The 13,094-nt window shown below is 52.9% G+C and overlaps 1 protein-coding gene across 1 annotated transcript in view; it reads right to left on the bottom strand.

The window, feature by feature from the left end:
• GRID1 (glutamate ionotropic receptor delta type subunit 1) overlaps positions 1-13,094 on the bottom strand; it is a 687,404-nt gene that overhangs the window by 451,274 nt on the left and 223,036 nt on the right. Inside the window, exon 4 of the mRNA XM_040623983.1 lies at positions 10,010-10,215. Coding sequence (XP_040479917.1) covers positions 10,010-10,215 — 206 coding nt within the window. The remainder of the gene's footprint in view (positions 1-10,009; positions 10,216-13,094) is intronic.

Here is a 13,094-nt window from a genome sequence, read left to right as displayed (position 1 = left end):
GCCCAAGCAGCTGAAGTTCTCAGAGTTCCTCTGCAAGGAAAGGAATCGGTGGGGTGTGGGAAGGAGGGAAAAAAGGGACACACTCAGGTCTTCTGCCCCGTCCCTTGTTGCTGAAATTAAAGTAGTTCTTGTCCCACCATGTGGAAGGAACCCAACCTCTGCCCTCCGCACCTGCCAGTGTACCAGGCCTTTGTGGCTGGAGCTGGGGAATGCATGCGTGTTTCTCCTGCCACACATCTTCCTCGGCATCCCACTGGCATCTGGTTCTTTTCTCCCATACCTTCACATGGCAACTTCTTCCTCCCCAATCTCCTCGGCTCCAATCATGCCCTTGTCCCTGGCTTTCTTCCTGATATCGCTCATGGATGCAGATACTGAAGACATGTGAGTAACACACTGCGGGGAGGGAGATACCACAGCCAACAGCTGAGAAATGAGCATTAGACACGCCTGCTAATAGTCCCTCAACCATGCCCGCTTCTCTCCTTCGGTCAATCGACCCAGCAGCAGGTCACCACGAGAATCCCTAATGACAACCACTAATGCGTTTCAAAACTCAGAATGTTGACCTTGCCTGGAGTCAAGAAGATTTTTCGTTTTTCTTGATGCTCTAAGTGCCCATATCCTTAAATTTTCTAAGACTTATCTGTCTCCCCGTCTACACAACAGTTACTGGGAACCCTCTGGTGGCCAGCCCTATGAAGGAAAGAAAAGAGGGGACCTGTACCCCAGAATATTCCCCATGCTTAATTCTTAGAGGAACCTTGTGGGTCAAGTATCCATTTTCAATCTGCTATAGAGATGGGGAAGCAAAGCTCAGAAAGCTGCATGGTGAGGACATGGGACCTGAACCAGGACTGCCTGAACTTGGCCCCATTGACCACACTGCAGAAGGGTTAAGTAAACGCCCTCGGACTCTCTGGTGACCTTGGGGTCTCATGGAAGTTGCTCTTCTGGTTACCAAGGAGGGAGGGACAGGCAGCCTGCTCATCCCCTCATACTCTCTGCAGGTGTGTTGGCAGAGACAGGACCGTGGGGGCCAGGGGGGTGTCCTGCATTCCCCAGATGCTCTCTCAAAGGTGCTCCATCCACCTTTCCCCATCTCACCTGCTCCTCAATGGCGATGCTCATTGAGTCCACCCTTGTCATGTTCTAGGAGGAAAATGGGCTTCCCTTGTTCTGTCAAGGACAACAATGGCACACAGTGGAACATAGCTGGGCTGTGAGTCAAGGAGTTCTGAAATTACATCCCAGCTGTGTCACTAGACCTGAGAACATGAGCAGGTCCCTAAACCCCCGAGTTCCAATGCTCTGTAATAGCCTTTCCTTCCTAGCATTGTGGAGATGAGGTGAGTCAGTGGGCCTGCATAAGCTTGATAAATAAAGGCCTGTCCCATCTCTCCCTCTGGTCCACAACACCCTCCTCGCCACTTTCACTCCAAAGTTGAGCCAGGTTTAAATGAAGTAGGAGAGAGAAGGTGTGGTTCCCATCACCCACAGACCCACGGACACCTGCTTGGTCCTGGGAAGCTCACCTGCCCACTGGGGCACAGCAGACAGATTACAAAATGGCCCCAGCTCAACACCCTGTAGTGTACCTACCCCCTTTGCAACGTGATTTTGCACGTTCCCCCACAAGGAGTTTCTCAGGAGTCTCCCTTCCCTGCCCCTTAAATCTGGGCTGACCTCTTGGCTTGCTTTGGCCAGGAGATGTACAGCAGCCACAAGGCACCAGGCCTGAGCCCGGGCCTCAAGTGGCCCAGAGCACTTGCATTTGCCCTCTCAGAACTCTGCTGAGGCCACACGAGTAGGTGTGGGCTAGCGTGTGTGACGATGAGAGCCCCGCAGCTCGGTCACCCCGTCACTCTAACTTACAGCCAGCCAGCTGCTCTCCTAACCAGCCAGCTCCAGCTGAATGGCCAGCTGACCACAGGTGCGGCCAGAAGCCCGACAAGGTCAGCTGTGTCTGACCCCGCTCTGCGGACTGTGAGACTAATGAGTGACAGCAAAGGCTTGTTGTCTCACGACACCGAGTTCTGGGGGGGTTTGTTACACTGCACCAGCTAACCGATGCAGAGGTCTTCTCTCCTCCGGCAGGTGACCAAGGCCAAGTGTTTGCCGGTACCAAGTGAAGGCCCCATTTGGAAGCGTGCAGAGGACGGCAAGAGATGTGGGCTGCCCGGCACAGAGGGCTTCTGTGAGATGAATCCAGGCGACTGGGATAACCTCACCTAAAGCTTCTGTGAGATGAATCCTGGCGACTGGGATAACCTCGCCTCACCTCTGCCTCTCTTGATGCACTCAGCCCTCCTCTGGCTTCCTGCAGTGCTGGGGAGATTCTGCTGCTGCTTCCCCACTGGGGCTCCCCACTCAGCCCTTCAGTAAACAAATGGGCTGACTCACCACCTCAGGGGAAGCCCCCAAAGCCGAACACCCTCAGGGATCCAGAAGCAGAAAGGGTAACAGTCATTCCACTGCTGTGGGCTGTCTCCCTTTGTAAACGCCTATTTCTCAGGCCTGCTGGCTCCCCAGCCAAAGGGGCTACGGCTAATAAGCCGCAGAGATGTCCGCAGGGAGGAAGGGACACTTTGCCAGCTATTTAATGGCCCACGAAGGAAGGGAAGAACACCAGGTGACTCCGGCCCACGCTTCAGGTTCACCGTCTCACTCTCTGACCCCAGGAAGGAGCAGACAGTGCTCCCAGGCAGCCAAGGAAGACCTTCCTGAGTTCCAGGAATGGGGTGGCGTGATTCAAGATGCAACTCAAAATAGAAATAGGACTCAACCACAAAACAAACACCAGAAGACTCAACAACATTCAAGCATTTTCCCTTGATGAGCCTTGGATGCTCCTTTGAAATATTAAAAATCAAACATCAAATTCTTTCAAAACACTGGCTTACTCAGGTGTTCCTACTGGGTCAGAGCATCAAGAATGTGTTCGGTATGCCCACTGGGCAATGCAGCTTCTAGAAAATGTTTGCACATGCACGACAGAGGTCAGAGCTCCTGGGATTCCACGCTTCACCCACCCGTGTGCCAACCATCATCCACAGGCTCCGAAAAGGCGATTCACAAAGATGAGCATGTCCCAGCTCCTGCTCTCACACGTACAAAGAGTCACCAAACAAATGGTGGGTACCGCGCAGGCCCTGGGACAACAGGGGCAATGGAGGTGTGCTCCAAATGTGGCAGGTCCCACAGGGAGGGAACCCACGAAGACCTCCCCAGCATGCACAGGGATTTGCAAGGATTGAGGGACAGAAAAGGAAAGGGATAGTGGCCACGTAGAGTCTCTGTTCCCTTCCCCATCTCAGCCAGGCCCCAAGCCTTGAGCATCCCTGAGCTCCAAACCTACCAGAACAAACCCAACACAATAGCTCTTCCTCATGAGCTCACTTTTAAGAATTTCTGAGGGGAAAACATGAATTTCTCAGACCCACAGCACTTTTGCTGAAGTACTAAGGCTTTAAAATCTGTAAACAGTGGGATATAATTAAAAGCAAATGCAGGGCCACATTTAAAAATTAATCTTCTATAATTAATTAGTAATTTAAAATATTCTGGTAAATGATACTTAAATGGCACAGAATTATCCTAGCTCTGAGTGATAAAGTCGCCTGCTGAAGATTTACCATGTTGGAGTAAGAAATATTTGCATATATCATGTGGGACAACAGAACACTGAGATTACTTAATTTTCCTTTGCTATAAATGTATTTAAAAAGCACAGTCTTTGGGGGCGCCTGGGTGGCTCAGTCGTTAAGCGTCTGCCTTCGGTCCAGGGCGTGATCCCAAGGTCCGGAGATCGAGCCCTACATCGGGCTCCTTGTTCCGCTGGGAAAACTGCTTCCTCTCCCACTCCCCCTGCTTGGGTTCCCTCTCTCACTGGCTGGCTGTCTCTCTGTGAAATAAATAAATAAAAATCTTTTAAAAAAAAATTAAAGCACAGTCTTTATACTCAAATTGTGGGAGCAAACTCACTCACTGCAACAAACTCTGAGAAGCAATTGATTCGAAGCCAGGAGCTAACCCATGTTGTGCTTCTAGTAAGGATTAAACTGGCCTCCAGCCACACTCCTTGCCTGGGAAGCCTGGGCAGGGGTGAGGAGGGATATCAGGAGTGGCCCTTTCTACCTCTGTTCCTTTTATTCACCTGTTCCTGGCAATCTGGGTGAAAGGTGACCCCCCCATTCCCAGAGTAAGGGGGAGCTGTCCTACCCATAGGCTGTTCCCCTCACTGTGTTTTCTCCCAACTCTCTTGCCACAATAAGAAATGACTGATATCTGTCTCACTGCAAAGGTAACTGCTACCTGCTGCAACCATCACTTAGTAACTGCCATGTCTTTCCCAACATTGCGATGCCTTCCCCAGCCTGCTCTGATACCAGCAATGCCTTTATCCTGGTGGTGAGTGAGTGTGTGTGTGTGTGTGTGTGTGTGTGCGCGCACATATTTATGTGTAGGTCTGCACAGGGTGGCGGGAGGGGAGCGGTTGTCCCTGTTAGACTGTGCTCATCAGAGGGTCTGCTTGTACCAGCTGTGTGGCTGGTTAGCGGTATCACTCTATCAGTCTGTGTCTGTGTGCATGTGTGTCTGTGTGTATGTGTGTGCACGCGTGTCCAGTCTCCCACACTGGCCTGCACCGCTTTTTATCGTCTATCCTCTCCCAAGACACTTACCTCTCTACACACTGCTCTCCCCTACCTTGTGCCAAAGCTAGGCCTGGGAATGTCCCAACCACAGGAGCAGCCACTCCTGTTTGCTGGCCCACCCAGGCCAAAGGCAGGGTTCTTAAGCAAACTTTAGCCTTCCCAAAAGCAGAAGTTTTAAGACCAAGGCCCTTGCTGACAGGCTGACCAAGAACTTGAAGACAACCTAAAAGGCAATCAAGGCACACACACAAGAAAACCTAGCTTCAAGCTCTTTCTATTGGAGGGGAGAAATACAAAATCTCCAAGCCTTTATTCCCTCAGCAGCCACTGTGGACCAGCCTTGTGCTGCTCCTGGAAGATACAGAGGTGGACACCACCCAGTCCCTGTTCGTGAGGGGCTCACTTTCTTGTGGGACAGACAGATTGCCCAATATCTACGGGTGCACTAGTCAGTGCTCAGGCTCCAGGGCCCTAGCAGGCTGCTCTGTCTGCCCCATGAACCATGAGCAAGGAGTGGCAACTCTTCTCCATAAAGCACATAAATGTTTCAAATAGTTCAAGTTTTCTACTCTTTCCAGCAAAACGAAAAGAGAGGGAAAGGAGAGGAGGAAACAAAGAGGATACAAAAAGGAAAGAGAGAAGCCTAAGTCCAACTAGAGACAGGAGCACAGAAATGACAAGTGAGAGTCCTAGGGCACCCCCCACCTGATGCCCAGAGGAGGCCTCAGTGGATGAAAGACCCGGGGTGTACCCACTCAGCCAGCCCACTGGGAATGCCCAGCAGGACTGTGGTCATGGTGTGTAGCCACAATATTCTACGTCACGTCAGGTCTCCGGGAGGAGACACCACCTCTATGTCCCCAACCAGTACTTGATATGGTTCCTGGTCTGTAGTAGGCACCCAATCTGTACTAAACGGATGGGTGTTTAGGTGGGTGGATGGAGAGATGGATGGAAGGACAGATCGATGGATGGATGCACGGACGAACAGAAGGACACATGGACAGATAATGGACTGATGGATGGAATCTCCTCCAGGAAGACGAGGTGAAGCCCAGGGCCAAAACTGAGTGTGCACCAGAGGTCTTTCCATCAAATGTGGCCTGAAGAAGAAAGAACAGGAAGACATACATAACCCTCTCGGCACTGGGGCCATGGTTACGGAGAGCACTGTAAGCTCTTAGCTTCAAAGACCCCAAAGGGGGCCCAAAGAACAAATTGGTCCTGAAGTTCAGACTCTCCATCCTGGATTAGGGACCCTTCCTGCTGATACCCCAAAACCTCCGCCCCAGTCACTCCCCAGCTGGTACACCCACAACAGTTCCTGCATACACTGGGGCTCTCCAGACCCCGTCCCTCAGCCCCCACCTTGGCCACGGGGTTAATGAGGGTTCATTCCTGTAGATCCAGCCCCAGTGTCACCCATTCCAGGAAGCATCCCTGACCTTCTGGCCACCCCCATCTCTCCCTGGCCAGAGGACATTGCTCCATCCTTGGTGCTCTCACAGAACCTGGTCCACAACTCTGATTTGACAGGCAAAGGGGTCTGTTTACACCTCCATCCTCCCCATCAAGCTGGGAGCCCCATGTGAGCAGGGGCAATAGCCTCAGTGTCCAGCACAGAACTTGGCACAGCACTCGGGCTACTTAAATACTAGCGAAATGAAAGAAGGATTCTATGAGCAGAAAGGAGAAGGCTCCAACAACCCCAGACAGGATTCTCGGGCAAAGCCTCTGCCCTCGGCCCCTCTCAGGACTCCCATGGCCCTGGAGTGAGGAGAGCACACCCCCCTCCCCACCTCCCCTGCCCAGTGATTCAGGCTGCCAGGCTACATGAGGAGAGCATCAGAGCGGGTATCACTGCCCACTGAAGCCCCACTTAAGCAGTCAATGGTCTAGAGACAAACCAAGGTCTAGCTGAGGATAGAATGTGTTCAACTCACTTCCCAGTTGGGGTGATTAAAAAGTGCCACCTACCCCTACTCAGAGCTCCACTGCCAAGCCCAGAGCAGAATAGGCCCTGATGGAGAAAGGGTTCTCTATGGTCTGTGCCCTCCACAGTGCCCAAGGCCACCCCACATTGGGCTCCAGGTCCAAGATCAGCGTGCTGCCACCCCTGAGCCCAGTCTCCCCAAGAGGAGCCTTTTAAAGATAAGGCACTGATGGGGTGGTTGTTTAGACTACGATGAAAAAATCTCAGAGCAGGGAATGTGGATTCGAGACTGAGCAGTGAAAAGTGAGGGGATCTTGAGGGGGCCTATTATCTTGAGCCCACGCCACCCCTCCCACCCAGTGCCTCAGCCTGCTTGCACCCCCGTCACCCACCCACTACCAAGGCCGGACTCCCCAAACCCCCAGCCCCCAGCCAGGATGGCCCCTGGTAAAGAGGGATCGCAGGGAGGCTGGTGGTGCATGGGCCTGCAGGCTGAGCCCCGGCAGTGAAAGCGTGCATCCTGGACACTGGACAGAGAAGCACTCCCAGCATAGCATGGGGACAGCCTGGCGCTTCCCAGGCAGCCAACTCTGTGTCAACCAGAATTTGTCACTAACGATAGTGAAAGCGCCAGCCTTCCCAACAGATTCACACGTGGCAACATGTAGAAGATTCGAGCAGCACTGTCTACCTCCCTCCTCCCATCAGCCAGGCTTTCAGAGTGGGCAAGGGAGCAATTATAGCCCGGGGAGCAGCGTACCGCACCCCCACTGCAGCTCATACGCGCCAGTCCTGATTGGGTACAAAAGCCACCTGTCATCAATAGCACCGGGGCTCTGAGGCCATTTACTGGCCCATAACAGTGTTTTGAGTTTCATAAAATTCAGGACATGTCCTGGCAGTGGATCAGCCTTGTGAACACCCTCTGTCCTTGTCACAACAAAGGAGAGGTTGGGTCAGTCTGCTGGAAAAGCCCAAGCAGTGCCTCCGGGCAGTGAATGAAGGTTTTGTGCTGGGATGCCCAGGTCTCTCCCAGGGGACCTCCGGAGCTAGCCAGCCTTCCAGGTCTCACTCCCTGCCAGAGTCTAGAAATCCCTCCCGTGCTGTGTTTAGTACATGCACCAAAATTCTTTGAGCATAAGCGCCCTGAAAACCTCTGCCAGACCTTGGACAGAAGCAGGTGAACCCCGTCCCCCCGCGTGAAGGCGGCACACCACATCTACCCACCACCATCATCCCAGCAACATGGCAGCCCGGGCTCTGGAGCGCAAGTCCACATCTGGACTTGACTCCTGCTCAGTCCCCCTAGTGGCTACTTGCAGGACCTGAAGCAACAGTGAACTTCGTCGACTTCAGTTGCCTCATGTGCGAAATGTGAGCATTAGGGAAAGCACACAAAAAGCCAGGACCACGGTGGCTACCCAGGACATGAAGCTCCCTCCCCACCTCCAGCACCCCCTGGAACATGAAATCAAAAACCAAGACTCTGACCAGCTCAAGATGAAGGCACGAGGCCCAAGTGCCGTCCTCCCCCACAGTCTCTGGCCACCCCTCCCAGCGGCTTGTCACTCTTGCCCGACACTAAGAGTAGCCACTCCTGGGGCATCTCCAACTCTGTAGCACCCAGCAAAGCCAAGACTTCGCAAATGCAGGCAGGGGGATCAAGAAGGCACCAGGCCAAAGCCAAGCCAAGTATTTCCAACGCTGCAGGCGTTTGCATAATTAACCACTTGGAAATAGTATCTTTAGGCCAGTCTTGTTTACATGTTAAATCCTTGCAGGGCCTAGAAACAGAGCATGGGCTGAATTCATCTAGAAGGGAAACAATGAATATGTAAATGAAAGAGAACAGATGTTTTCCCGAGAAGCTATGTACCACACGCTTTCCCATGACTCTTGTCTCCTTCATCCCTACTTTACAGATGAAGAAGCCGAGGTCGCGCAGGTGAGGGCAAGGCAGCCAAGGTCACAGCAACAGTTAAGTGGAGGAGACGGGACTTGACCCCAAATCTGGTGAACTCCAAAACCAACATTCTTCCCACCCCCAAGCTTCACGGCAGGGCAGTGGCAAGGCAGAAAGGTAGCAAGGACAGGAGGCAAGGGATTGGCGAGAAGAGAGATGGAGAAGGCCGGCAACAGATGAGCAGACAGCATCACTGGAGCCGGCCCCGGCCAGGGGACTTAAGCAAGGAGAACAGCCTTCCTATGAGCAGACACTGGCACATACGCTGCTGGGAACATTCTGAGAAAGCCTGGACACATTAGTGCTGCTAATCCTAGGTTGCCCATTACTGGCCTGGATCACTTCCTACAGGGGAACATGTTCCAGAGAAAATGCCGAGTGCCGACAGGACATCACAGCCTGGCTGACCACCAGCGTGATCTGGGGCCTGATTAGCCAAGGGCGGCAGGGCTGCCAGCCAATTGCACCAAATTAAGCGTTCCAAATTTTAAGTTCTCCAGCAGTGGGCTTCGTGCTGGTTCCTGATGCATAAGGTAGCATTTTAAGTAATAATTAATTAGAGGGGAAAGTGGAGTAAGCAACCAAAGTACATCAAATGGAATTAGTATAATTCTGCCTTTCTCTTCATTTTCCTTTCAATCAGAGAAAGCCAAGTAGGTGACTGGGGTTGGAGAGGAAATCACAGACAGCATTCGGCCACCCTGTGACCCCTTCGGGCCACCCTTGCTCCCAGGCACACCGCGCCCCCAGCACGTTCCCCCTCCCCCCACAAAAACCCACCTAGGCCAGAGAGGGACCTGCCAACTCCAGCTCGTCACCTTTCTGCCATCAGACCACCAGGGCTGACACCATCAGCCAGCTCAGATCATATTTCTAGTTGTTTATTCTCAAGTTACTAAATTCTTTGTTAAACTGGTGGGCCCTGTCTTCTTTGGAAGGCCCTAATCCCTAATAAAGGCATTACAAAAAAAAATCACTGGATAGCTCAGGTACCAGAAACATCGGCCCGTGCACCAAGTATCATTTGGCAATATCCAACTGACACTTCCTCCAGGTCCTCGCAGACAGCAAAGGCAGAGCTGCCCACCTCTGCAGAAAGCGGGAAATGTATTTTATCCCTAGAGGCTTACACCCTCCAGCAAAGAGGGCAAAATTAAAACAATGATACAAACAAATAACAGCCTGAGTTTTGCCTCCAAAATCTCTGGCAGTCACTTGTAAATAGGCTTCCTGCCACCTGCCCCCAGCCCCTCACTGCCTAGGTAGGCCTTGGGTTACCTGTTAGGGACCAGTCAGGAGCCAAGCTGTGCTCAGGATCTAACTCTTTCCGGCCTGTGCCGTAGACCCAGCACCTAGGAGTCCCCACATCCGTTTTGGCCAGGCATGAGTGGACTGCACCTGTGATCCACTGTGGCACCCTGGGCAGAGGCTCCTGTGGCCCCAGGCCCCACCACCTACCTCGTTGATGAAGGAGTGGGCCCCCTGCGGGCTGAGCAGAAGGATGGCGCGGCGTAGCGTGTCTCGGTAGCGGTTCAGCTCCTCCGTCTTCATGGTGGTGAAGAGGCTGGTGAATACGTGGCTAATGTTCTTGTCCACCTTTTGTAAAGAGACGTCAAGGCCCAGCCGTGAGGCCTGATCCAGAAAGCTTTGGAGCCCACGGATATCTGAGCAGTGGAGAAGGGGGAGGAAAGAAGCATCTTTAAGCAGGAAGGATTCAACCCCAATGCTCCCCACCAGATACAGGCCACTGCCATAAGCCAGGGCTCACGTCTGCCTCAGTGACCACTGAACAGAGGTTGGAAAACACTGACACATCTATTTGGTCCCAGCGTCCAGCCCCAGGGTAAGTGTCTCCCACCACGAGGAGTATGTCCTGCCATCCAACCCATCCTGTGGCCAGAAAGTCCTTTGTGATGACCTCCTTTTCTCTCCCCATTGCTTCCACCCAATGGGAGTGAAAGTTCTGGCAGTCCTGTCCTTGAGGCTATGTGTGGTGATGGACCCTGGCCCTGGTCCCCAGTTCCCCGCACCTTCCTCTGTGCTCATGGCTCAGACTCCTTGACCCAAGGCAGGTGAGCTAAGGCCAATGCCTTCTCTGACCGAAGTGGGCCCAGCCTTGGGCCAGCTCCAATCCCGTGACTTAACGTCCCGTCCTCACCCCAGCCCTGAGGCTTGGGACCCTGTCCTGCTCCAGGTGCCTGATTTCCCTGGATGGAACTCCTCTTCCACTCTCTTTCCAGTGGGGGTGACTGCCCAAATCCAACCTGAACTTCACATCCTAATGGGTTCAGGGGTGAGCAGATGGTCCAAGATGGTCCACTGAGCACCATCCTTGGACTCTGGAGGAGCACCTGGGAGAGAGGCCTGTTCTTTCCTCTGTGGTGGCCAAGAGGTCCGGATACAAGGCCAGGGCAAGAAGGGAGCAGGGGGAGCTGGAACAAATTACTGGGGAATAAGCATTCAGAAGGATCTGAATGCTTATCTGAAGGGCCCAGCTCCACCACGTATTAATGCAAACCCACTCTCGTTAGCATCTGATTTTTTTTTTTAACTAGGGCCCAAACTTCTCTCAGCCCTGCATGAGCCATCTCTCTCCTCCAAAGGGAGACCTCCCCAAGACTGGAGCCAACTCAGAGGCAAGCAGGTATGAAAGTGACACCTGATCCCAATGACGTCAATGAAGCCTCTGTACATCTGTGAATCTGGCTTCTCCTGGATTTTTCTATGAGCCAAAGAATACCCTTTCCTGCCTGAGCCCACTTGAGCTGGATTTCTGTCACTTGCAGCCCAAAGTCTCAACCCAGAAGCCACGTTTCAGAGTCTGGGATGTTTCCTTCATCCGGCCCATACGTGTAGTTCACTCCCAAAGGCAAGCCCACATCCAAGCAGCCCCCTCTCCAGGACACTCTGGGCCTGCCCATGTCACACAAGCTGCTCTCTCCCAGAGCCTGAGATGCCCATGGGCCCCCACAGGCACGCCCTGGCCCATCCAGTCCCCCCAAATCAAATTTACAGTAAACAGTGGGAATTCAACCAGACTGCTTTTCCCAACACATTCCCCGCCCAGACTTTCACTTCATGCCTGTTCCACAAACTTCCTGAGCGAGCCAGGCACTGTGCAAACTGCTGCAGTCAACCCTGGGCTGCCCATCTCACCAGGATGACAAGCTCAGCAGTAAGTCTAGTCCCCGCTAGTAGCAAGAGAGGTCACGGAAAACCAAACACAGTGTCAGGGAGGAGACCAGAGTGCACGGCAGCACTGGGGTGCTGGGGGAAAATGTGTAGGGGAGCCCTCTTTCCCACCAGGGGAGAAGTCATGGAATAGGCTCTGAGCACTAGCTGTGGACTTAGAACGTAGGATAGTTCCTTAAACACTTGGGCAAATCTTCCAGCCACTTTGTGCCTCAGTTTGCTCATCTGTAAACTGGGGATAAAGCTTTCCATGCCCAGTGTGGAGCCCGATGCAGGGCTCGATCTCACGACCCTGAAGTCATGACCACAGCTGAAACCAAGAGTTGGATGCCCAACTGATTGAGCCACCCAGCTGCCCCTGTATGAGGCTACTTTTAAGACAGAAGCCCTGTGCTTTCACTGAAGTTGTCACAACGCATATGAGATATAGGTGTCTGATAAGCTCACTCTGTCAGTTATTGCTGAGAAACAAGCCGACCCCAAACTTAATGACCTAGAACAACGGTCATTTATTATTTGTTGTGAGTCTGTGGATCAAGTGGGCAGTTCCGTTCTAGGCTAATCGTGCCACTGGCCGCGGCTGACGTATGGCTGGGGTCCTGCCTGATGCTCTATGTGCGTCCACGTCCCTTTGGCAGGCCAGCCCACAGATGTCCTCATGGTGGTGGCAGAATGCACACATATTCACACCTCTGCTTACACCAAGTCACAACTGTCTCATAGGTCAAAGGAGGTCACGTGTCCCAGAGTAGGAGCTCGAAGGGTGTTCAAAGTGGCAGGGCAAGAGGCACGGGAGTAGGGAGGCTGTTCCCAGGGGCCTGAATGCAGCTAAACGCCCGTATGTGAGAACATCATTTACACCACACTGGTTGATAGACAGTTTCTCAGGCAGTCCCATGCAATCGAACTTTCCGCCATGATCCATCATATGTACAATTGCACTGTCCAGTATGATAGCCGCTAGCCAGATGTGGTGGTTGGGCACCTAAAATGTGGCTAGTGTGAGTGAGGAATGGAGGTGTGATTTCATTTAATTTTCATGAATTTAAGTTTAAATTTAAATAGCCACCTGTGGCGAGTGGCTGCTGCATTAGGCAGCCCAGATCGAGGGGGAGGCCATCCTGGGCACAGATGGAAGGCTGTCACATGCCCAGCAGAGGAGTGGCTGCTGGGCACGGGTGTCTGCTTGGTGTGGAGACGTTCAAGTGTATTATTGGCAGGTGTGAGCTATGCTGTGGTCAGGAGAGGGAGTGGCAGGGGTGGACACCAGCTCTGAGTGGTTTTATCTGACGGTCTCCTCCCCGTTACACTTCTGTCCCCGAGCCATCTGTGCACTTCTGCCCTGCTGTTC

This window comes from Ursus maritimus, unplaced genomic scaffold (genome assembly GCF_017311325.1).
Source record: "Ursus maritimus isolate PB19 unplaced genomic scaffold, ASM1731132v1 scaffold_7, whole genome shotgun sequence".
NCBI lineage: Eukaryota > Metazoa > Chordata > Mammalia > Carnivora > Ursidae > Ursus > Ursus maritimus.
Note: the sequence above shows the minus strand (reverse complement) of the source record. Positions and strands in the feature narration are given on the sequence as shown.